Genomic DNA, 26,908 nt, shown 5'->3' with positions numbered 1-26,908 from the left:
TAATTTAAAAGGAAAATCAGAGGCTTAATGTCGGTCGGGATTTAAAATAAGAGCTCTGAGACACGATGTCTTTCTAAATATCAAAATTAATTAAGTTCCAATCATCCACTCGTAAGCTAAAAAACCTCATTTTTTCTAATTTTTCCTCTTTCTTCACCCCCCTCCCAGATGGTCGAATCGGGGAAAATGACTTTATCAAGTCAATTTGTGCAGGTCCCTGAAAAGTCGACCAACTTTCATCTTCCTAGCACGTCCAGAAGCACAGAACTCGCCAAAGCACTGGACCTTCCAAAATCACCCAAAGAGAATAGATCCAGTCCGGTTACGTCAATCACGTATCTACGTCATTTACTTATTCTGCGCACCAAGTTTCATCCCGATCTCTCCACTCTAAGTGTTCTCCAAGATTTCCAGTTTTCCCCTCCAACTCCCCCCCTAATGTCACCAGATCTGGTCGGGATTTAAAATAAGAGCTCTGCGACAATACCTCACGAACGATCACCCGTTCTTAAGTTAAAAATACCTCAATTTTTCTAATCGTTTCCACTCTAAGCGTTTTCAAAGATTTCCGGTTCCCCCTTCCAACTCCCCCCAATGAAACTTGAGGAGGAGTTCATTAACTCCTCCTAAAGGTAACACAGTTATCCTCAATTGCCTCGATTAAGATATCGTAATCTATGTTTTAGTAAGTCACGCATCTAATGCATTGTTCGGCAGTTATCTTTTGATATATTACATGGTACATAACCAGGATAAATCAGTAAGTGAGTAAGTATGACGGCACTAGACCTTCAAGATCAAACTGGCCGTGCTGATATCCGTTTTGTGGCCCTTTAGCCAGGAAGCGCAACGGGGGTTGGAGGCCGGCCATCCTGTGCTTTCGCACGCCCTTCCTGCTTACCTTCCTCAGATTTCTCCAGATGCCCATTTAGACCTAGGCCAAGTCTGGCTAAGCTTACAGAGTCATGCCACAGACCCCTGTTGCAAACCAAATAACCGGCCACAGTAGGAATCGAAACTGTGCCTCTTGGACAAAGGATTCCCAGCCCAGCCTGCAATCCACTTAGACAAGGCGGCTCTCAGTGTAAATCAGTAGGCTAAAGGAGGTTTGTTCTTTTTTGCCATCCATATGGGGTTGAGTGAAAAGGATGTTTTCTCCAAATGGGAAAGGAAGTCATAAGGAAGGGTTTAAAAAAAGATGAAATTTCATGAGAGGGGATAAAGAGTGAAGCTTTGAAAATATTGGGGTGGAAGAGGAGCGTGCGCAGCTTTGATGGCCTTCAGGTGGCTCTGTACTACAGTGAACTGTTAGTAGTAGCAGTATAAATCTCGTGAAATATTTATATATATTTCATGAAAGCCACAGCTTGAATGTTAGTTTAGGTGATAAATTCAACATTGAAATTTTTTTCTGCTTCTCTGAAAAAGTGTTTTTCTTTATTTTTCAAGGAAATATAAATATGATGAAACGAAATAATTATGGCTGTGGGTTTTCATGGGGGTCTTAGGTCTATAAGCTGCAATTATATGAATCCAGGTCTTGTTTTCGAAAAGTATAGATAAACTAATTTTATTTTATTTTTTCGAAACAATCGTCTTTACGATAAACCCAAGATTTTCCTCATTTTATTTTTCAACTCTAAAACTTTCCACGCTAGGGGTCTGTTGTATTACTAGAACGTACCGCACTTGTTTAAAGGTAAATTTTACTTACTTGTTTAGATTTCTAAAATTTTGAGCCCCTAAGACACTAATTCAGTAAAGTTAGCACATTGACTGCATTTACGGCGGATACTCCCGCTAATTCTTAGTAAGAGAATTCGAAATATAAAAGGTTTCACCTACCGGATTCTTCCTCTGCACGGCATTTTTACTATTATTATTATTTTTATGGCCCCAGGGCCAATTACTTCAACGTAAGTTCAGCCAGGGCTCAAGCAGGGGTCATGGTTCAACTTCGATATGATGCTACGAATGTTTTAATTTTTTTTTAGTTCTCTTTTATTAAAGAGTTAGTTAAAATTCTCTTTTATATGTTTGTATTTTCATACACCTTGACTTTTTTTTCTATATTTTCCCTTTCCCATGATTCCTTACCAACTGGCGACAAGAATTCAAAGATCCTCTCCAAGTATTTATTCCAATATTTTTAAGGGGTGCCACATTTGGGAGCAGTTATATATTCTATATAACTCTATATAACTCTTTTATAAAAGAGTTAGTTAAAATTCTCTTTTATATGTTTGTATTTTCATACACCTTGACTTTTTTTTCTATATTTTCCCTTTCCCATGATTCCTTACCAACTGGCGACAAGAATTCAAAGATCCTCTCCAAGTATTTATTCCAAGATTTTTAAGGGGTGCCACATTTGGGAGCAGTTATATATTTGTCATAAAATGAAAAACAAGAAAAGGATAAAAATGGCAGGAACTCACTAAAAAAGAAGCACAAAATGGGTTAAATAGAGAGGGGGCCCATTGGCACATTCCTCGGCATCACTGCCGAATTTCAAATGAAGCACCCTGTTACTGAACCTGCGTGTAACTGATCCCCAACGCAACTGAACCCTTGTGTAACTGAATCGTCGTGCAACTGAACCCTCAAGTAACTTAAGGCCCTGGTACCTGAACCCCAGTATAACTGAACCCTCGTCTAGCTCAGCCCCGTTTAACTTACCTGAACTTTCGTGCACCTGAACCCCCGTGCAACTTAACCCTTATGCAACTCAAAATCGCATTTAATTAAGCCCACGTGTAACTGAACCCCGTAAAACTTAACCCTCATGCAACTCAACCCCCATTAAAATCAACCATCACTCAACTGAATATCTGTGGAACTCAACCACATTCAGCTCAATCTTAATTCAACTCAACTCTTTTCAAATCGGTAATGTAACTACAAAATGCAATTCCGCCGGTTTGGTCAGGTGTAAGCTGATTCGAACGAAACGATCTCTTTTGCTGGTTAATTCTTTCGTTTTTTTTTTTTTTTTTTTTTTTTTCTTTTTTTACCGCTTTGATGTAAAACATTTATCCTTTTGTCCAATATACTTTAAAATTAGCAGAGCTTCTCATGCCCATTGCCCGTTCGCACTTGAGGGTAATAGTAGCAGAACGAGATTGTTCCTAGAACATCGAAAGCCCATTGTAGCTAATTTCTTAAAGAAACACTAAAAAACACTATTTCATAAGAAATATTGCCATTAATGCTGATTCCAGGATGTTTGGTATTATTTAAAGTAATAAAAAAGAATATGGCATAGGACTTTAAAGTCCCAAACGAAGGTGCTTGAAATTTCCATTTCATAGTCCTTCACCCAGGAAGTGTAATGGGGGGTTGGGAGCCAGTCATTCTGTGCTTTCAAACACCCTTCCTTTTTGCCTTCTCCATGTTCCTTTAGGTAGACATTTAGAACTGGGTCGACTCTGGTTGAGCTTAAAGAGTCACGCCACTGACCCTTGTTCCAAACCGATTGAAATTATTAGTAAAAGTTTTTTTTGGAAAAATTTACGCTCATATGTCTTTCTTTTTCGTTTTTTTTTCTCCAGTACTGATAGGGCACTTATTACAATAGAGAGTTTTTTAATGTTATTTATGTCGTTATTTTATCTATTATTTATGTTGAAACGTTTTTTTAATACTTTCCTCATTACAACACCATCATAGAATGCCTTATGACACCAAAATGCAATTTTATAGTCATATCCGGAATGTAAAGGCTTGAAACCATAGAAGGTATACTGCTGAAATCCCCAAGATTGAAAACTAGCAATTCATTGCAGTAGCCGGTCGTTGGAACCTCGTAGGGGCACTGGAATGGATAACCTTCTGAGATCCTCGAAATTACTATTTTGTTTCCCTCCCCCCCCCGTAACGGTGTGCATTAAATGGTGAGTGGTTTGGTGTTATGTATCATACTTCACCTGAAATTTTTAAATAAGAGGCAATTGATTCACTATTCAAACCTGCTTACAGCCATGGTAATCGCTACTGTCACAAGTGTCTTATAGATTTGTTTTTCTAGAAGATTTTTTTTTTTAGCCTGTGAAGTATTGGATTTCTCTCAATACCTTTAAATTTTTCTTATTCTATCTGACTTTTGTGTATTCCTAGAAAGGAGACTACATCCTATTCAAATTTAAAATCCAAACAGAGTAAAAAATATTTCTAATCTTAAAGCTAATGCCCAAATCCAACGTAGCTTCCTCCAACTAATTTCTGTCACTGGCAGCCAATAAAACGTTTCTCAGATAGTTCGTGGTAACAAACTGTTTTTGATACCAATTGTTACATCAAAAGAATCAGATTTTTATGCTCATTTTAAAAATATAAGTTTTATCAAATTTGATTTTAACTATCAAAAGTTACGAGCCTGAGAAAATTTGCCTTATTTTGTAAAGCAGGGGAAAACACCCCCTAAGTCAAAAAATCTTAACTGTAGAAGTTTCGAGCTCCTATCTACAAAAATGTGGAATTTCGTAATTTTTGCTAGAAGACCGGTCAGGGATGCGTGTTTATTTTTTTTTCCAGGGGTGATCGTATCGACCAAGTAGTCCTAGAATGTCACGAGAGGGCTCATTCTAACGGAAATTAAAAGTTCTGGTTCTCCTTTTAAGTGACCAAAAATTAGTGGGCACCTAGGCCTCCTCCCATGCTCATTTTTCCCAAAGTCACCCGATGAAAATTTTGAGATAACCATTTTGTTCAACATAGTTTAAAAACCTGATAAATTATCTCTGGAGACGACTTTCTCCCTCACAGTCCCCGGGGAAGGGGCTGCAAGTTGCGAACTTTGACAAGTGTTCACTTATAGCAGTAATGATTATTGGGAACTGTACAGATATTTTCAGGGTGATTTTTTTTGGGGGGGAGGGGATGGGTTACGTGGGAGGATCTTTCCATGGAGGAATTTGTCCTGAGAGAAGAGAATTTCCATGAAGGGGCGCAGGATTTACTAGCATTATTTAAAACAAAAACAACAAACAACAAAAAATATGAAAAAGTTTGTTTCAATTTTTGATCTTTAGAGTAAAGAGCGAGGTATTAACGAGAGGGCAAACGCTCTCGTATATGTAATAAAAATATTCGAATATAGAAGTTCGTTACGTAAGATAATTCGTAAGTTAGGTATACTCTTTACTAATAAAAACGTTCGTAAGAAATTATAAATTCTAGTTGCCTTTTTAAGTAATCAAAATTTTGAAGGGCAACTAGGCCTCCTCCCCCACCCCTTTTTTCTCAAAACCATCAGATCAAAACAAAGAGAAAGCAAATGAGCCAAAAAAAAATTAATATGCAAATTTTGTTTTAAATATCCATGTGCGGAGAGCCAAAACCAAAACGTGCATTAATTCAAAAACGTTCAGAAATTAAATAAAAAAACCATGTTTTTTTTAATTAAAAATAAGGAGCGACATTAAAATTTAAAACGAACAGAAATTACTCCGTATATGAAGAGGGCTGTTCCCTCCTCAACGGCCTGCTCTTTACGCTACAGTTTTTTACTGCTTTAAAAAGCAGAGTTGAAAGAAAAAGTCAAACTTTAGCGTAAGGAGCGGGGCATTGAGGAGGGAACAGCCCCTTTCATATACATAGTAATTCTTGTTCGTTTCAATTTTATATGTCGCTCCTTACTTTCAGTTAAAAAACTTGTTTTTTTATTTAATAGTAAAAAAATAGGTTACATGTCTGTTATAATGTCGAAAACTCAAGTTGTTCATTCATTGACACACTGTAAACCGGTTTCTGAGTTTAGTTTCTGTCAGCTTGGCGTGAGGCAAGACAAAAAAATGTGATAAAAAATATATGGCAAATAATTTGGGCTATATTTTTGTACATTATGTGGGGGTAAAACATTTGGACAGAGTGTAGTTAGAAAACCATTTTTACTTTATAATATGCAGACTAACTATGCCTAACACATTTTAAATTCAGACCCGCTGTACTTTACCCCCACTCCTAATGTCCAAATATACAGAAGAAATTCGTTTCTAAAGTATTATATTTATTATATAATTTATTTTATTATATTCAAATTTATTACATTAAATTTATTATATTGCATTAAAATAATAACGTTATTCACCGTTGTGCTGGTGTAGGGGAAAAGACTAGGACTGCTTATCCGGAGTACTCAGTTTCGAAACCCGACAGCGCAAGGGAACTAACTCCTGTCAATCTGTAAATAAAATTTTTGAGATCTAGGTTATTTTCAGTTGTAAGAAAAACAATAGGCAATAAGTTATTATTTTGAATATACGTACAACAAAGATTTATGTCAATATGGTTTGTTGACACTTTTTTTGTACTTTAGCTCTTTTGCTCTTGCATAATTTTTTTTGCTCACTTTTTGCAGTTATGCACATTTTATTATATTTAATAATTTCAAAGTATTAGTACTTGGACAGAAGACATAGTCGTCACAAGAGACTAGTTATCAGATTTTTCGACTATGCTGAACAAAATGGCAAAATAGCAAAATTTTGATCCGGTGATTTTTGGAAATGAATGACCGTGGGGGGGGGGGGGCTGGTTGCCCTCCAATTTTATGTTCACTTAAAAAGGGCACTAGAACTTTAATTTCCGTTAGAATGAGCCCTCTCACGACATTCTAGGACCACTAGATCGTTATGATCACCCCTGAAAAAAAACACATCCATGATCTTTCTTCTGGCAAAAAATACAAAATTCCACAATCTTGCAGATCCGAGCTTGAAAATTCTACAGTTGGGTTTTCTGAGACGCTGAATCTGATGGCGTGATTTTCATTAAGATTCTATTACTTTTAGGGGGTGTATCCCTCTTTTTCGAAAATAAGACAAATTTACTCAGGATCGCAAATTTGATGAATAAAAATAAACTTGATGAAAATTATATATTTAAAATCAGCATGAAAATATCATTCTTTTGATGTATATATTGGTATCAAAATTCCGTTTTTTAGAATTTCGCTTACTATTGAGCCGGGTCGCTCCTTATTTACAGTTCGTTACTATGAAGAGTTTGATACGGTATTAGCTTAACGTCGATTGGCCCCGCCTCTCTTTTCCTCTCTGTCACAAAACGGCCTGAAATTCCGTGCATTTCTTACTTTTTCACGAAAAGATTTCCTATTGTTAGTGCTCCATCAATCCCTGCTTGACGTTGAGGTCCTAGCACAAGATCACAATCACAGAGAGGTTTGAACTCATATACTTCATTGCGGGATTCCATGCATTTCAATATTTCCTACGATACTTAATCTACAAAAATATGGAACAATAGTAGAATATTTATTAAGCCCCTTTTACGGGAAAGGAGCAAAGAATTTGAGCCCTGGGCTTTGGAGGGATACTAAGATACAATCTTTAGTATTGTCATTTCTCCCTTATATGATAAATTTAGTTATATTACCAAATTTTGATAGAGTGATCGGTCTATTTGATCATAGATAGTCATATATATATCATCACTTCATCACTCTCGACAGAAATTGATAGATAAATCTACTACACCAACCGCCTACCGAGAAGGCTAATATTTGTCATTTATAAAAAAAAAAAACTGATTTAGAGTAGTTTCTCTATCAAAATTTGGATTTGTTCTTGTTCGATTCTATACAATTTTTTTTTTTAATATGGGAGCTAAAAATCTACAGATTAGCCCGAAGACTTCATATGCATAAATTGTAAATTTAATAGCACATGGCTCAATTTCCTCCGATTTTAAAATATAGTTGCGAAACTATAAAAAAAATTAAAATTATGAAACACATATTTAAAACTTTCCTCTAAGGAAATGTCTCTACGCCTGGCCTATTTCCTTGTAGCCAAAGAAGTTTTTATCAAAGCAAGTTTAAATAATTAGTTAAATAAAGTTAATTAGTTAAATAAAAAGCAAGTTAAATAAATCAAAGTAATATTAAATTATTTTCAAAGTCAAGACATCTTAAGTAGGAATAGTAGCGAAATCTTTATGCGATACAAAGTCCGCGGAAGGAAAATCCCTTCCGCAGACAAAATTCTCTCACAAATTCTATTTGACAATTTGAATATCAAGTACCAAGAAATTCAAAAAAACATATAAGATCTCGGGGGAGGGGAGCATCAAGCATTCGCTCACCCTGTAAGTCACCAGTTCCTCACCATCACCGTCACGGGTGGTCAACGCTGCGATTTGTATGTAGTGCTTAAGGTCAGATAATATTTACTTACAACGAGGGGGATGGTGTCGAAGTTCGAAAATTAACACGTAACCTCGATAATTACGTGAGAAATATAGGCAAAGATGACGAGAATCTTGAGACACAGAGGGCAAGGGGTGGAAGACCCCTCGCCGATATATACAAATCGGGTCATAGCATAAACACATTGAGAGATCAGATATCTCTTACCTATCACTTGGATTCTGCCTGAAATGCTGCAGAGCAAACTGAAGCAGAGAATGTTTTCCATCATCAGGTGACACTGGAGAACTTGAAGAGTCCTGAGGAGATTCAGCAGTAGGCGACTCCCCACCACGCCAGTTTGAGGCCTCTTTTTCCATCTAGAAGGACATTTAATTACTGCATGAAGTCACAACTATATTTGACCTTAGAAATAATATTTTTTTCAACAAAATATGGTAGGAAGGATTTCTTTTTTTAAAACAAGGTTGAACCTTTCTTTAAATGAAAATAGTTTACATGAGTTCTTAGCTGTTTTCAGCTTTCTCACTCAAGAACAAAGCACCACGATAGGAGGTGGTTAAGAAACCGAAGCAATGGCAGATCAAGGATCGGTTTTTGGGGGGTACTTTTGGCTCGATCGAATCATATAATTGTAAGTAAAAGCAAGGCACCATCAAACTGCACCCAAGGAAATGCGTGTGGGTCAGTCATCTATATATATAAAAATAAGTTGTCTGTGTGTGTGTGTGTGTGTGGGGTGACGTCATGTTTGTGTGTCGACTGACGTCATGTTTGTTGACTGACGTCATTATAAGGATTGAGCTGTATGCGTCATGAAGTTGTTTGTCGACTGACGTCATGTTTGTCAACTGATGAAATTACATACCGGGACACCGGGACACAAATGACGACCGGGAAACAGGGAATATAAATGACGACCGGGAACCTCAAAGAGAAATTACATACTGGGACACCCGGACACAAATCAGGACCAGGACACAGGGAATATAAATGATGACCAGGACACAGGGACACAACTACAACGGGGACGCCGGGGGCACAGGCGGGATATACAAATGACGACCGGGACACAGGGATTGTTCGAATAGAAATTACAGACCGGGACACCGGGACACAGGGAATATAAATGACGACCGGGACACTCAAAGAGAAATTACAAACTGGGACACCAGGACACGAATGACGACAGGGACACAGGGAATATAAATGACGACCGGGACACAGGGACACATCATTAGAATAATGAGGTATAGATCTGAATACGGATTGTTTTTCCCATGGACAATTATATGTTACATGTTCAAGAGTCAGTAAACCTGACAATCTATTTATATGCACAGACAATGGGACAGCGAAGAATGTTGTATATTCGCACTTTTTTTACGTAGTTAAAAGCATATATATATATACTAGCTGTTGGGGTGGCGCTTCGCGCCACCCCAACACCTAGTTGGTGGGGGCGCTTCGCGCCCCCCCCAAGCCCCCCCGCGCGCGTAAGTCGTTACGCGCCATAATAGTTACGCGCCATTGTAGTTGTGTCCCTATGTCCCACCTGTGAATATAGATATATATATATATATATGGTTTTAACTACGTAAAACTTGCGAATATACAACATTCTTTGCTGTCCCATTGTCTTTGCATATAAATAGATTGTCAGGTTATCCCCCTGTTTCCCCCGGTGTCCCCGTTGTAGTTGTGTCCCTGTGTCCCGGTCGTCATTTATATTCCCTGTGTCCCGGGTCCCGGTCATCATTTGTATCCCGGTGTCCCGGTCTGTATATACATTCGTTTTTTAGTTTTGTTTTTCTCCTTTATTTTTTTCCTTTTTTTTTCTTTTTTAGCTTATTTAGATTTTTAGATTTTTTAGTTTTTTTTATTAGTTTTTAGTTTTTATTTCTTTTTAGTTTTTTTGTCCCGGTCGTCATTTATATCCCCCTGTTTCCCCCGGTGTCCCCGTTGTAGTTGTGTCCCTGTGTCCCGGTCGTTATTTATATTCCCTGTGTCCCGGTCGTCATTTGTATCCCGGTGTACCGGTCTGTATATACATTCGTTTTTTAGTTTTGTTTTTCTCCTTTATTTTTTTCCTTTTTTTTTCTTTTTTAGTTTATTTAGATTTTTAGATTTTTTAGTTTTTTTATTAGTTTTTAGTTTTTTTTTCTTTTTAGTTTTTTTGTAGTTTTTACCTTCTTTTTAGTTTTGTTAATTTTTTTTTTTACTTGTGTCCTGGTCGTCATTTATACTCCCTGTGTCCCGGTGCTTTGTTGATTGCTAATCGAACATTCCTTTTGTCCTGGTCGCTTTCTCTTTGAGTGTCGTCATTTATTTTTTTCTTTTTTAGTTCTTTTAGTTTTTACCTTTTTTAGTTTTTTTTTAGTTTTTAGTTTTTTTAGTTTTTTACCTTTTTTTAGTTTTTTTAGTTTTTTAGCTTTTTTATTTTTTTTATTAGTTTTTAGTTTTTTTGTAGTTTTTGCCTTTTTTTTTAGTTTTTTGTCCTGGTCGCTTTCTCTTTGAGTGTCGTCATTTATTAGTTTTTTCCTTTTTTTTTTTAGTTTTTTATTGGTTTTTACCTTTATTTTAGCTTATTTTTCAGTTTTTTCCTTTTTTTTAGTTTTTTTTTATTTTTTATTTTTTTTAGTTTTTTACCTTTTTTTAGTTTTTTTAGTTTTTTTAGTTTTTTAGCTTTTTTACTTTTTTTATTAGTTTTTAGTTTTTTTTTGTAGTTTTTGCCTTTTTTTAGTTTTTTCAGTTTTTTTTTTAGTTTTTTATTGGTTTTTACCTTTATAGTTTTTTTAGTTTTTTAGCTTTTTTATTTTTTTTATTAGTTTTTAGTTTTTTTTGTAGTTTTTGCCTTTTTTTAGTTTTTTCAGTTTTGACGTCACCTAATCCAGTTTTTTCAGGTGACGTCACCTGACACATCCATCCACACATCCATCCACACATCCACAGACAGACAACTTATTTTTATATATATAGATATATATATATATATATATATATATATATATATATATATATATATATATATATATATATATATATATATATATATATATATATATACATATATATACGACTTGCGCACGCGCAAGTCGTTACGCGCCATATTAGTTACGCGCCATTTTAGTTGTGTCCCTGTGTCCCACCTGTGAATATAGATATATATATATATATATATATATATATATATATATATATATATATATATATATATATATATATATATATATATATATATATATATATATATACACACATATATATATATATATATATATATATATATATATATATATATATATATATATATATATATATATATATATATATTTTTTTTTTAATTACGTAAAACTTGCGAATGTACAACATTCTTGGCTGTCCCATTGTCTGTGCATATAAATAGATTGCCAGGTTTACCGACTCTTGAACATGCAACATATAATTGTCCATGGGACAAACAATCTGTATTCAGATCTATTCCTCATTATTCTAATGATTGCCCTTGAGCTTTGTTGATGGGGATTGCTAATCGAACATTCCCTGTGTCCCTGTCGTCATTTATATATCCCCCTGTGCCCCCCGGCGTCCCCGTTGTTGTTGTTTCCCTGTGTCCCAGTCGTCATTTGTGTCCCGGTGCCCCAGTCTGTAATTTCTCTTTGAGTGTCGCGGTCGTCATTTTCCCTGTGTCCCGGTGTCCCAGTCGTCATTTTTGTCCCGGTCGTCATTTGTGTTCCTGTGTCCCGGTCTGTAATTTCTCTTTGAGTGTCCTGGTCGTCATTTATATTCCCTGTGTCCCGGTCGTCATTTGTGTCCCGGTGCTTTGTTGATGGTGATTGCTAATCGAACATTCCTTGTGTCCCGGTCGCTTTCTCTTTGAGTGTCCTGGTCGTCATTTATATTCCCTATGTCCCGGTGTCCCGGTCGTCATTTGTGTCCCGATGTCCCGGTGTGTAATTTCGTCAATCAACAAACATGACGTCAGTCGACACACAAACATGACGTCACTCGACACACAGGCAACTTATTTTTATATATATAGATGTCCCGGTGTCCCGGTCGTCATTTGTGCCCCGATGTCCCGGTGTGTAATTTCGTCAATCAACAAACTTCGTCAATCAGTCGACACACAAACATGACGTCACTCGACACACACACACACACAGACAACTTATTTATATATATATATATATATATATATATATATATATATATATATATATATATATATATATATAACTGTGAATGTCCAAAATCTCTTTAATGTTCAATATTCACCGGTGAATGCTCAAAATGTGTTTTTCTCAGTTTGGATTCAATTAGTTTCGTGAGTCAGCTCTTTCAATCTTATGAAAATGGAAGCTATGGAGGTAAAAGTTGAAGTTAGGTTACATTACGTTAGTTTAAGTTAGATTAGAGTAGGTTAGGTGAAATTTGGTTCTAAATATCAAAAATGGTTTAAAAACCTAAGCTAATCTAACCCAACCTAACCAAACCTACTGTATTTTAACTTGATTTGTCATCAACAAACCTTGTATTTAAATTGAAAATTTGACTATGAACACTTGCCGTGACTAGTTATTATAAAAAAAAGAAAACGGTATAATATTACAAACAAGACAATGGAAAAAACTCCTAATAATAAAGGTCCGAACATTCACGCTTCACGTTCGGAACATCAACGGGAAAAAAAACAAATTCAAGAAACGAAAATACAAAATACAAGAAATAGAAAAAAATAGTCTTTCCTGAATTGGTTTCACTTGTTGGTATTCACATTGATGAATATTTTTCATAAGGCAGTTTATTAATACGTGGGCTTTTTTTCTTTCTTTGTGTTATAACTTTGTTTTTTCCTTTTCTCATATGATCTGTTTAATTTAGTATAATTTTTTCCTTTGATAAAGGCTTCTGGACCTGAAGCCAAAATATTCAGGCCTTTATAATTATTAAAAAAAAAAAAAAAAAAATCCGCTGTCGTATTTGGAATATTATTCCTCTTTTTCTACAAATTATTTTGCTTTATTTGCAAATGGAAAAGCAATGCTGCCTAGGAAATGTTTGACATTTGTTGACATTTGACATTTGTTTGAGGAAATGTTTGACATCCTAGGCAGCAATGCTGCCTAGGAAATTCATAATAGTTATTATGAATATTCTAATTTAATACAGTTTAGAATGAGGACAACCAACAGTTGCATTTTAAAAGCGACTCCTAAAAATTCATTCATGAAAAAAAAATATTATAAAACAAAGCTTAAAAGGATCTATACAATAAAAGAATATTACAAAATGACAATAGTTAACAGCTGGCTTCTCCGAATTTCATCTTAATTTTTCTTCCATCACGGTTTTGAGAAAAAACAAAAGTAATTAATTCATAATCCGCAAAAATCTAAATAAGCGATCCAAAATTACAAAAGCCTTCAAAAATTTGCATTTAAATCAATAAAATTGTATGGTGCAAAAGTACTAGAGCGAAAAAAGGAATTTTTTAATAGTGCCGCAATTTGTCACGCGCTAAGTAACGGATAATATCCATGTTTAATTTGTTAAGCAATCTCTGTGTCGCCTTCCTTATCTGTTTCGGCTAGTAAAGGAAAGTTGAACCTAAACAAGATTATTCACTTCGCCTGAGAGGAACAATTTGAAAAGAGCGTCAGATTCCCTCCAGGATTTCCGTCTTTTGCCCCCCCCCCCAAAAAGCTAGATTCAGTCCCTGGTGCCTAGACGGCAGTGGTAAGAAAAATACATGTTTCGTCTAATTGTACTATCTAAAAGGCTTATGCACGCAGTGGTGTCAATTCACCGAACTTTTTAGGGGGGGGGGGAGGGAATGCATTTTCAAGATCTATCGCGAGTAAATATGTCGTATCTTTCACTGACAAACCCAAAAAAGGTATTTTAAATGAAGCACCCCAAAAGAGCTATTTTTCAAAATCTAGGGGGGGGGGGTCAAATAAAAAGTCAAAGGTCCCATCTTTCCACTCCCTCGGCCAGCGCTATCAGATGCACAAGTTACACTACAGTCTTCATTTTCGATAGCAAAAAAAAAAAGATTCTAAGGAGGACCTTTTTTTTTAGAAATCACGCACACCAGGCGATGCATACCAAGCATGGCGGAAGTGTTCCAAGCGTGGCGGAGCAATGTGGCATACTTGGTGTTCCGAGATGTACACCAAGTGGCGGATGTTGGCGCCCTCTCGACAAGATCCATAGATCGTATGTATTTTTTCTATGACTTTAACGTCAAGTCCGTGCCACACAGTAGTGTGGCTCAGGTCAAGCCAATAGATTTTCAAAGGCATTTTCACGCAAAAAACTTTAGTCGGACAAAAATGTGGGGGGGGGGTCAAAACCGGTAGTCTCCCCCTTAGATACGGCTTTGCTTGCTTGCAATATTGTCAGCAATGAGCAGCTACGGACCACAGTATAACAGTATAGTACAAACAAGTTTTTGGGTGGGCAAAGGTAAATGTCGTATACAATTGCTTTTCTCAGCCACATTTACGACTAATGCTGCAGTACATACCCCCCACTCACTTCCCACAATCCCCATGCCCAGAACAGGATGTCCAATCTCATAATTTTTACCAAGCTCTATTCTAATAGCCCTGGGTATCCCGCATTTCATTTGTTCGTAATTTTGAATGGATTTTGACTCTGTAAGATTGAATTTGTTGTACTAAACTTTTAATATACTTGATTTACTTAAATATTATTTATGATTTTTTTTTTATTAAATTGATTAGTTTGTAGGTTCACCAATTTATATTAATAAATAGAACTAATATCAGCAGGTCACGAAGTTAAACGAAAATCACAGGCAGCCCTATATAAAGATACATGACACGTCAAAGTATTACCCCATATTGTGTAACGTTATATAGTGATATATTCCCCACATTTACATAGCGTCTTCATTTAAAAGTTTTAAGTTATAATTATTAACTTATCCATTGGCCATTGTTTGACAATCTGTCAAATTGGCCATTGTTTGACAATCCATTGGCCATTGTTTGTCCAGAAAATCTGAAAAATTCATGGCATCAGTGTGGCAGATACCTTGAATCAACTAAAAATTGCCAGGGATGCCAAATGGAAGGGAAAATTTACTTCTAGAGTTTGGAAATAACCTTCCCCCATTGAATCTTTGTTTTAAAAAAAGGAATTCTATAAAATTTTTCTTTTGCAAATTGAAGGATGGGGGGTATATATTTCCAAAGGGAAGCTGCACTGAATATCGTCTCTGTGTCTATAATTCCCTTCACAAGCACAGCTTGGTCATCTAGTGCTGCATCACAAAACTGATAACAATAAAAACAGAGAATGGGTTGGTACGGCTTATACGTGCACACAAAATTTATTGACCTGAATTATCATAGCCTGCAATGTTGCAGTCTGTTATAAACGTAATAGAGGTGTCAGTCATCCGTCAATTACGTCATTATTTATGTCTCGAAACACTTGAAGGCATCATCCACTAAAACTTAATTATCTCAGAATTCTTAAGACTACCCGAATATATTGAAATTCGTAAAATTAGGTAATTAAATCGTAACAGTAATGCCGAAACTATTAAAACTACAATATTAAAAGATATATTAAAATTAAAATTGTAATAGTAGGTTCAGATGAGGTTTTAAGAGAGAAACAGAGGGGGAAATTGCCCAGGGCGCAGAAATTTTAAGGGCACAAAATTTCAAATAACTAATCAAACGGTTACAACCATATAAATTTTATTGGAATAAACTAGTTCGGCAGAATTGTGTTAATAATTGATTTTTTTTGGATTTGGTGAGAAAATTTTGGGAGACAGGCAAGGGGGAGGGAATAATCGAGATTTTGCCCCGGCCGCAATATAGACCAGAACTGCCACTGAGTAGGATACTTATTTGGCTTTCTAATTTTACACCCGTGTTCAATAAATCAACCTACTTTTATATTTGTTTATTTTCTCAGGCTCTTAACTTTTGATGGGTAAGGCTAAACTTGATGAAACTTAAATGTTTGAAATCAGTATTAAAATTCGATTCTTTTGATGTAGCTATTGGTATCACAATTCCGTGTTTTAGAGTTTCGGTTACTATTGAGCCGGGTCGCTCCTTACTTCCAGTTCGTTACCACGAACTGTTTATTAAATAAAAAAAAAATCGAATGAAAGTAAGGTGCAACATTATGACTTAAAACGAACAGAAATTATTACGTACATGAAGGGGTTGCCTCCTCCTAAACACCTCACTCTTTACGGTAAAGCGTTTTAGTACTTTTAAAAAGTACTAAAACGTCTCCCATCCTAAAATGTATTCATGCTTCCCAATAACAAATACTATACGTAAACAGTGGGCAAATCTTATAATTTGAAGACCTTTCCCCTGGGGCTGTGTGTGTTTGGGGGAGGGGGAGGGGGTAATATTATATCCAAAGGCATAGTTATTGGGCCTTTCAATTATGATCAACACAATGGATATCTTAGTTGCCCTCTAATCTTTTGGGTCACTCAAAAAGGGCACTAAAACTTCTTATTTCCATTCAAATGAGCCCTCTCGTGATATTCTCGGACCACTGAGTCGATACGATCTCCCCTAAAAAAAAGACGGGATCTATGATCTTTCTTTTGGCAAAAAATATAAAATTCAACATTTTTGCAGATAGTAGCTTGAAAACAATACGGTGGAGTTTTCTGACACGCTGAATCTGATGGTGTAATTTTTATTAAAATTATATGACTTTTAGGGGGTGGTTCTACATTTTTTCGAAAATCGTGCGAATTTTCTCAATAAAATTGGAGGGCCACCTCCAACGCTCATATTTTCAGAAAGCCACCAGATCAAAATTTTGAGGTAGCCCTTTTGTTCAGCATAGTCGAAAAATTTAATAACTATGTCTTTGAGGACGAGTCGCAATTAGGAAATATACAGATGTTTTTGTTTTTTTTTTTTGGGGGGGGGGTATTTTTTCTGGTGGGGACGCTGGGGGAGAAGGTTGCGAGGGATGTTCTTTCCAGGGAAGAATTGTTCACGGGGGAAGAGAATCTTCCATAAAGGGGGCGCCGGATTTCCAGCATTATTTAAAAGCTGATCAGAAATTAAATAAAAAGAACAAGTTTTTTTCGACTGAAAGTATGGAGCAGCATTAAAATTTGAAACGAACAGAAATTATTACGTATAATAGTGGTTTCCCCCCTCCTCAGTACCTTGCTCTTTACGTTAAAGTGTTTTTCGAGTTTGTAAGAAGGTTACTATGCTAATTAAATGGTCCTTGTATTTCAGGAGTCACTTTTAAACAATTAGAAAAAAGTCAAACTTTAGGGGGGAAAAGAGGTGTTGAGGAGCGGGCGAACCTCCTCATATATTTAATAATTTCCGTTCGTTTTAAGTTTTAATGTGGCCCCTTACTTTCAGCCGAAAAAAACTTGTTTTTTTTTTAAATTAATCCAGTAAAGGAATAATAAGAACTTCTTCAGTAGGAAGAAGGTAGAAAAGAGAATGTAAAAAACGGTATAAAAAACGAATTACATTATAAGAATTTTCTTTTATATTTACAAAAAAAATCAGTGAAATAAAATATTAAATTGCTGAGATTCTAGGAATTCGAATAATTATATTTTAAATATTCTGCTTATGCTCATTAATTCTTTCAATCATCTTAATTATTATAGTGAAGTATTTTTTATATGTGATTTATTTATATATGAGGTTTTTTTATATGTTGATTTATTTTTTATTTGTTGCTGCTGTTTTGGAAAACAAAAGTGCATTTAAAAGTTTTTTTTACAGTTCATTACAGTTTTCAATAAAACGCAAATGACACAATAGGCTTTGGATTTTTATGGTTAGGGGAAGGGGGAATGTAGCCAAACTTCTGTTGGTAGTAATTTTCGCTCGTTTAAGTTTGACCTGAATATTCAATTTGATTTTTACTTGTTGTAAGATTTATTTATCTATCTATATTTGTCGCTGTTATCGTTATGTTTTCTGTGATGGTTTATTTTAATTTCTGCTCGTTTTGGGTTTCATTTATTCTTTAATAGAAACTTCTGGTCCTTTAAGTTTGAATTTTTATAACAATTTATTTCAGGTATAAGTTTAAATACGGCTCTTTACTTTCCTTTGAAAAACTTCTTTCTCGAAAAGCTTTTTTTTAAATAATTTATATACTGTAATATCTAAAGACAAGCCAGGTTGGGAGTAATAAGGGTAAAAATTGAAAAAGACATAGAAATTATATATAGAGCCAAATACAAGAGAACATTTAAAAATGTAACTAACTATAAATAAAAGTACGAAAAATGCCTATGACAAGTCGTATACGGACAAAAATTGTTGTTTTAGATATAAATAACATTTATATATTATTTATATAATAAACATATATATACATATATATATATATATATATATATATATATATATATATATATATATATATATATATATATATGCACAACTAATATATATATATATATATATATATATATATATAACTAATATATATATATATATATGCACAACTAATATATATATATATATATATATATATATATATATATATATATATATATATATATATATATATATATATATATATATATATATATATATATATATATATATATATATATATATATATATATATATATATATATATATATATATATATATATATATATATATATATATATATATATATTATGCACAACTAATGTTTACGAAAAGGTAAATATAGAGGATGAGAATTTAATTGAAAAGACTGAAGAAATACTTTTAAAAAATTTTAATATTAAAATAAATGACAATAATAAAAAGTTCCCTTTCCTATATTGGACTGTAAAATTTCATAAGAACCCCCTAAACCACGGTTTATTGCTGGAGCAGCTAAATGTCCAACCCGCATTGCTGCTACTGACCTCTCTTTAATTTTAAAGGAAATTGTAAATAAACTTAAAACCTATTGTTCTGGTATTAAAAAAATTTCGAATTTTAATCCATATTGGAGTGTTAATAATTCACTGCAGGTGATAGATTCTTTAACAATGGTTTCAGCTAAAAGAATTGAGTCTTTCGATTTTGCGACAATGTATACTAATTTATCACTTAATGTAGTGTTTGATAATTTAAAAACTGTTATCAAGAAATCTTTCCTCTTATCTAGTAAAAGGTTCTTAAAAATAGACACTTATAATAAAAAAAACTATATGGATAAATTGCTTTAATACTACAGTTAACTTGAGATGTTACAGCTTGGATATGATTTTTGAGTTATTAGAATTTGTTTTATACAATACTTATATAAGATTTGGGGGTGATTTGTACAAGCAAATTGTGGGAATTCCCATGGGGGGGGGAATGCCAGCCCATTTATAGCTGACTTGTTTTTAAGTCAACTAGAATATAAATATATGATGGATAAGAATAATCCAATTAATTTAAAATATGTTTTGTCAAATAATAAAAGATATTTAGATGATATTTTGGTCTTAAATTGTAAGGATTTCATTGATATTTCAAAAAATATATATCCATCAGAGCTTATTCTTGAGCCTAGTCATGGCGCTGGTCATGAAGATCATTTCTTAGATTTAAATATTAATATTTGTGATAATAATAAATTAAGTTTTAAAATGTATAATAAAACGGATGATTTTGATTTTGAAGTGATTAGTTTCCCATTCCCTGAAAGTAATATACACTCAAATATCACATATTCAGCGTTTTTCTCACAGTTACTTCGTTATGCAAGGATTTGTAGTAATTATATTGATTTTAAAATAGATGTAAAATCTTAAGCCAAAAATTGATATCAAGAGGTTTTTCTGCAAATAAATTAACTTGGCAATTTAAAAAATTTAGTTTTCATTATAACGAACTTTTAAATAAATATCAAAAGAATTATCTAGAAATACTTAAAGAAATTTTCAACTAATTTCGGAGGTTCGAGAATTGTTGTCGCAGCGCCATTTATTTTGAATTGTGTTTCTAATTGAGCGAATTTTTTTAAAAATTAGCCACATGGTAAAGATGAATTCTATAATTGTTTAGTTCATTCAGGTTTTTTGAAATGTGTTAATATTTGTGATTTGGTAAAATTTATAATATTTAGTTTACCTATTGTTGCTAAAAAGAGGGATATATTAACAGGATAAGTTTGTTTTGGTTTTACTTGGTTGTTTTACATTTGCCGTTTTTTTTTTCTTTCATAGGCATGTATTTTGGGGGTGATACCTGACACGGGGATGCCATGGATATTCTGTGGTAGCCACAACACTGTGCTGGGTAGAGAATTTAAAGTGGCGAAACCCTATATAGGCCAGTGTATTCTCCTGATGAGCCCTTGTGTTGGGTTATAGCCTCTGAATTATTTGTCTATATTATTTTTTCTATTGTTTGGTAAATGACGACTTATACTTATTGACGACATGACTGCCTGTCCATGGATTATTCTTTATGGTTGATTGTGTATGGCTATGCTGTTTGATCTATGTAATTGTATGGATAAGTAGGGTTAAGAACTCATTCAAGTGCTGGTCTATATTAATCACTAATTTAGGAAAACAGTCTTCCTTTTCTCCTTCTGTCTCTTTTTTTTTTTTTTTTTTTTTTTTTTGTGCTGTTGCATTGGTGATTTCTCTTTTCATGATATATATATATATATATATATATATATATATATATATATATATATATATATATATATATATATATATATATATATATATATATATATGTATATATATATATATATATATATATATATATATATATATATATATATATATATATATATATATATATATATATATATATATATATATTTTATGTTAAAGGAATTGAGATTTATATTTTTAACCCCCCTTTCAAGCATAGTGTTTCAGGAGTCGTTCTTAGAGAATTGGGACAGAATTCAAACTTTAGCGTAAAGAGCGAGGTGTTGAGGAGGAGCAACCCCCCTCATATACGTAATAATTACTGTTCATTTCAAGTTTAATATTTCTCCTTACTTTCAGCTGAAAAAACTTGTTTTTTTTTAATTTAAATTCAGGTCGTTTTTAAAATTATGCCAGGGAATCTGGCTGCACCTCTATGGCAAAAATCTTTGCCCCCTCACCCAAAAAATATATGCATACTTACCAATAGCTCTTTCGCCCCTAAATTTGTGTGCGACTAAGAAGAAAAGCATCAAAAATGCAAATAAACAAACTTTCGCTGCCTTTTATAAAGTTTTTTTGTGACCCCACCCCCCTCCGACAAAAATATCACCATCAATAAAATCTTATATATGTCCTTGATTATTAAAAATCTAGTTTATAAAAAAAGAAAGATTTTTAGGCATTTAAAACACTACAGAAAATAATCTTTTGATTAAAAGTTGCGTCTCCTCGCCTCGTCTGAGAAGAGGAGGAAAAGCATTAGAAAAAACCTAAAGGTCTCCAAATATCTTAATAAAAAATTAAACGGAAGAGAATGGAACTGAACAATTAATATAACCAATTGGTCAACTTTAAATCGTAGTCAATATTGCTTATTCAACTTGAGGAAATGGGTCATAAATCTCCAAATCAAACCAAATGTCACATAAAACCTCTTTTGATTGTAAATGACTGCTGTAAATATTATGAACTTTTTGTAGACTCAGCCAGTCTATTACTTTCTCTGGAAAAAAAAAACTTTTTTTCTCTCTATTAGAATGAGAAGGAACGTTTATTGAATCTCTTTTTGTTAGGTCATTTGGAATACCTCTTACAAAAGAATATTCTAATTAATGTACATGAAGTTAAATAATAAAAAATAAAACAAATTAAAAAAATGCAACTGACTTGTAAGTTGGAGGCAGAAACAAAAAGCTGCTATTTTCACAGTATAAATCTTATAGCAGAGAAGAACAATGAAAAGATTTTTACATTTTCTTTTTTACTATAACTAAAGACCAGTGGCTTGTACAGGAAATATATTTTACACCTAAAGTGAGACAATTTTTTAAGGTTTATATATATATATATATTATATATATTTATATATGTATATTTCTGTAGATATTGATATGACCAATCTAACTTTAACTTGAGGGAGGAGGCGTAAACCTCAGATTAAAAAATGTCCCATAACACCCCTTCAATAACCGTAGCCCAATTACTTACTCGAGGCTCCATTATAGTATCATATAAATCCTCTTCACTGCATTCTATCCATTCTTCTGGTTTTACTGTTCTACTATATGGCTTTTGATATTTTGTTTCTCTTTGTGTTTCTACTGTTACTGTTTGGTTATTGACAGCTTTCTCACTGAAACTTTTGGCAAGCTGTTTAAACAATTTCTCTTCACACAGCTTTGCCTTTTCTTCAAGAATAGTCAAAGTTCTGTCAATATCAATATTGGAGTCAGCGCTCCCATTCCAATCTATCCCTATTTTGTCCAAAGAACTTTCAGAAGACGAGCGACTAATACCACTGTCATAACTATTCAGTCTTTTCCTTCTAGTTTTCCGTGACTGAATGCTGTCACGTACATTTAGCCTGTCGTAAACATTTCCACCTATCCATTGGCATCGTGTTATAGAATTTATTATTCTCATTAAAACAGACGTGGTTTGAAATTCGACTAAACTTGAATTACATGAACATGAGCTGTCACAACTTTGGGTTTCACATTCGCTCTCAGTTTTCGTTTCATCGCTTAGATCGCTCCATCTCATATCTTCAATGACGGGAAGTTCTACTTTTTTCATCTCCTTCTTTTTAAACCCGTTGCCAGATTTGTGCTCCGTTTCTATTTCAAATAATGAAATCTGGTCATTAAAAACAACGCGACGTTTCCGTTTCATACTCTTTTGGCTAATATCACAGGGCATATTATTTGGAATGTTGTATAGGCCATCATCAGTGGAGGAACAGTTGCTGCTTGTCTCTTCTAATTTCAGCAGATCAGCACTTCCTCTTGACGTACCGAGTATCTCTGTAAACGTCAAGCTTTGAAAAGAGCTAACAGACGGAAGTACTATTGATTGGTCGGAGTTTAAATTGTGTAGATCTTTGTTATCAAAGTTAGGCAACGAATTATATGAATGGCCCTCTTTTTGCAAAGACCAGTTAGTGTCTAGTTCTAAAACGGAAGAAGACAAATTGCTCGATGAGTCTGATCTGCTACTGCTTGCAATACTTTTATCACCTTCAGAAATCGAAACAATATTTCTCACCGAAGAACTGTAAATTTCGCTTTCAGTATCACTTGCATTCGAAGTTTTAGAAGTCGCTTGGGAAGATTCTACACTTGCCCCTGAAAACTGAGACAGACCTTCATTAATTCTATGACAATTATCCCAGTGACAATCTTTTCCCCTTAATGACCCTGATAAAAGGGTATATTCCTTATGACTCTTCATATCAGAACAGGATAGAATTTCCACGGCTAGTCTGCATAATTCAATTAAATCATTTTCATCGAAATCACGCTTAGTTCCTATGGCTTCATAAGTATGGTCCGTCTCATTCTCTGAATCAATATCATCAAAATAGCTATCGATAGCCCTTGAGAAGTTATCATTATCAGATGACCCACTTGCTTTTTTGTTGACACTCTCTTTTTGGTAGTAAAAATCGTCATAAAAATCGGTGTCAATTACTTCATCACTTGTCACAAATTGTCTGTAAACTCCGTCACTATGACACTGCACTCTATTCTTAGTTCTTAGTGCATATTCCATTCCAAAAGACATTGTATCTGATATGCTGTGAAAACCACTGTCCCTTTGTCCACCGCTGTAGTCCTTATCTATCAAAGAAGTGTTTTCGTTGGCAGCAGGCTTTTCAGGAACTTTTTCACATTTTGAAGCAATATTATGATTTAAAAGCAAGATATCATCATTGTATTGAATTCCTTCTGAATTTATATCAAGCAAAGATGTATTGTCAAACGAAACTCGCTTTATAGCATGCAAATAATTATTTTCTAGATTTTCGCCCGCGGCACCTGTAATGCTCGGTTCGTTCAGGGTATTTGACCTGGAGCTTACTCCAAGCTGAGTTGAAACCGTTGAGATTTCCCCATCATAAAAAAAATTGTTCATGTATGTACCTGTATTTATATCTATCCCCTCAGTCTTATATTTACTCAACATGCATTGTTCTTTGATATCATTACCATATATCTTTTCAGGATCAATTCTAACAATCACTTCCATAGTCTCTTCTTCTTCTCGGAAATTGGCAGCTTTACCATCGTCTGACTCATTTCCAGAAGTTAGAAGTCCCCAGTCTGTATCAGATTCAGTTATGGCTGCACGGCGACGAAGGGTTCTTTCTCTGAGGGTGGAGCTAAGGGCAGCCCAATTTTTTTGGAATGACGTTTGAGATGTAAGGCGAGAAGACTCGTAAGTAGAGGGGGATTTTTTCATTTTCCAAGCAATTAATTTAGGTATTTCATCATCACTTAAATCACCTGCAACGTTGCGCTTGCTCGAAATATTTTTAGCAAGCAAGTTCATTTTCTAAATACTGAAATTGAAGTATTATTCTGATAAATACTGAAATTAAAGCATTATTCGAAGTTAGCTAGCCAGCTAGCTAACTTAGAAAATAAGTAAATGATACCTCTTTTATATCCTACAGTCACTGAGAACCTGGGGAAGTTTCGATCCTCATTGCTACCACGTTTGATATCCTTCACCTTGCGACCCACAACCAAACATTTTTCACAAAATTGTTGTCCCACATTCCAAATTTCACTCAATCAATCTCTTAAGCGATACAACTTCAGTGACTATGTGATCAATATTCAGCAAACCGTTGATTACAGGTTTTTCGGCAACATATTTTAGTCCTTTTTATCACCACTGAAAGGAATCAAATTTGCAAGAACTGTTGCATCACAATACATCCTTTTAATTCAAGCAGTGGATGCACAGACGTGAAAAAGTGGACTAGAATCTGACAGATTTGATATGCCTCAAACGGTTATTAAAAGTGTTCAAAAACCATGCTACGATTCTCATGGTGGGTTATGATTTTTTCTTTCGTGGCAAGGTAACGGCCAACAGCTGGCAGAGAACAATAAAAAAAACAGATGGTTAAAGCAGACACTACTAACCTAATGATAGCGAGAGCAGTTACTGCTGACTAACTAACTCAAATAAAGTATTCATTATGAAGGTTATGATGCACAAATTAAGCAATGTCAAAATAAATACCTGCGAATTTCCGGTTTTTTATAATATTTGTAGATATCATAGCTTTCAAGGACATAAATAACAGCTTATATTTATACCACCGTAAATATTACAATTTAGAAATAGTTTGCCTATTTCTAAATGATGCCACTATTTAGGTGCCACTAATAGTTGCCCACCTTCCGACACATGGTATAAATCACGGAGTGAACATGGGCCACTAAACTGAGTAGTTCCGTCTTACGCCCCTGCAACGCTTGAAATACTTACGCCACGCTTTGCTCACTGTCTCCAGGCTTGGCACGTGTCATATGGTGTAGGCGATTTAAAAAAGTCGGCACCCCCTTGAACTTGAATGTTTTAATACCCTATGTATCCCGAGGCAAAAGTCAGAAATCATGTAGGACTAAGGGTTGAATTCCATCCGAGCGGGTATTCCAATATAATGCTGCCAATTGGGGCTAGCCTCCACCAAGTAAATTCCGGACAATAAATTTACATAAGTTAGCCAATTTCGGCCTAACTTATCTTAAGCTTTTTTTTGTAATATTTTGGAAAACGAGAATTTTCTGAAAAACGCCAAGGGAAGAAAGAAACCGTGGCTATTCTGTGCCACCAGTTTTTCTAATCTATATAATGTGCAAATACGTTTGGTGATGTTCCGTACTGTGGCTTTTCTTTTCTTTTTCCTTTGTTATACTCCGTTTTAATTCCGTGTGAATTTTTGGGCAGTACAATTACTTACTATGTCTTTATAGATAATTTAGATCTATAGATACAGATGTGTATACACTCAATCTTCCTTTTGGGATAGGCACATCCTCCAAGAACAGTCAAACAAACATCCATGTCAACACGTTATGGCAAATAACTTTTGCACCATCTGGCCTGATATATTACATTTGAAGCCGAAACATGGCTTAAAGGTGGCCAAGAACGAAGTTCTGAGCAGCGGATTAAAAAAGAATGATCAAAGTATTAGCCTATGGTTGGAACTACTGTTTTATACTAATTTTTAATTTTTGAATTATTTTTTTACATTGTTTTATACTAATTACAACTTCTTGTTTTATACCAATAAAAAAAAATTCAACTGAAAGTAGGGAGCAATATTGAAAGTTAAAAACGAATAGAAATTATTATGCACATAAGGGTGATTGCACCTCGCTTTTTACGCTAAACATTTTGAGTACTTTTAAAAAAGCTTTTTATTGTTCTAATTAAATGAGCATAGTGTTTCAGGAGTCGTTCTTAAAGAATTGGGACAGAATTCAAACTTTAGCGTAAAAAGTGATGTGTCGAGGAGGAGCAACCCCCTCATATACGTAATAATTACTGTCCATTTTAAGTTTTAATATTTCTCCTTACTTTCAGCTGAAAAAACTTGTTCTTTTTAAATTTAGTTTCAGATCGTTTTTAAAATTAGGCCAGGGAATCTGGCTACACCTCTATGGCAAAACCATTGAATCCCAGTGGAAATGTATCCCGGACACTTACCCTTAACATCTCCACGCGTAAAATTGAATTGGCAAAAAGAAAGCAAGACGTAAGAACAATTTCGCATAGGAATTCTGGCAAAT

The 26,908-nt window shown here is 34.2% G+C and overlaps 1 protein-coding gene across 2 annotated transcripts in view; it reads right to left on the bottom strand.

The window, feature by feature from the left end:
• Positions 1-26,908, bottom strand: part of LOC136026549 (unconventional myosin-XV-like) — a 365,167-nt gene that overhangs the window by 34,745 nt on the left and 303,514 nt on the right. For both annotated transcript variants that reach the window (XM_065703235.1, XM_065703234.1), the window contains one exon: positions 8,375-8,526. In XM_065703235.1, the coding sequence (XP_065559307.1) occupies positions 8,375-8,526 (152 nt within the window). The remainder of the gene's footprint in view (positions 1-8,374; positions 8,527-26,908) is intronic.

The sequence above is a fragment of the Artemia franciscana genome, chromosome 4 (genome assembly GCF_032884065.1).
Source record: "Artemia franciscana chromosome 4, ASM3288406v1, whole genome shotgun sequence".
Classification (NCBI taxonomy): Eukaryota; Metazoa; Arthropoda; class Branchiopoda; order Anostraca; family Artemiidae; genus Artemia; species Artemia franciscana.
Note: the sequence above shows the minus strand (reverse complement) of the source record. Positions and strands in the feature narration are given on the sequence as shown.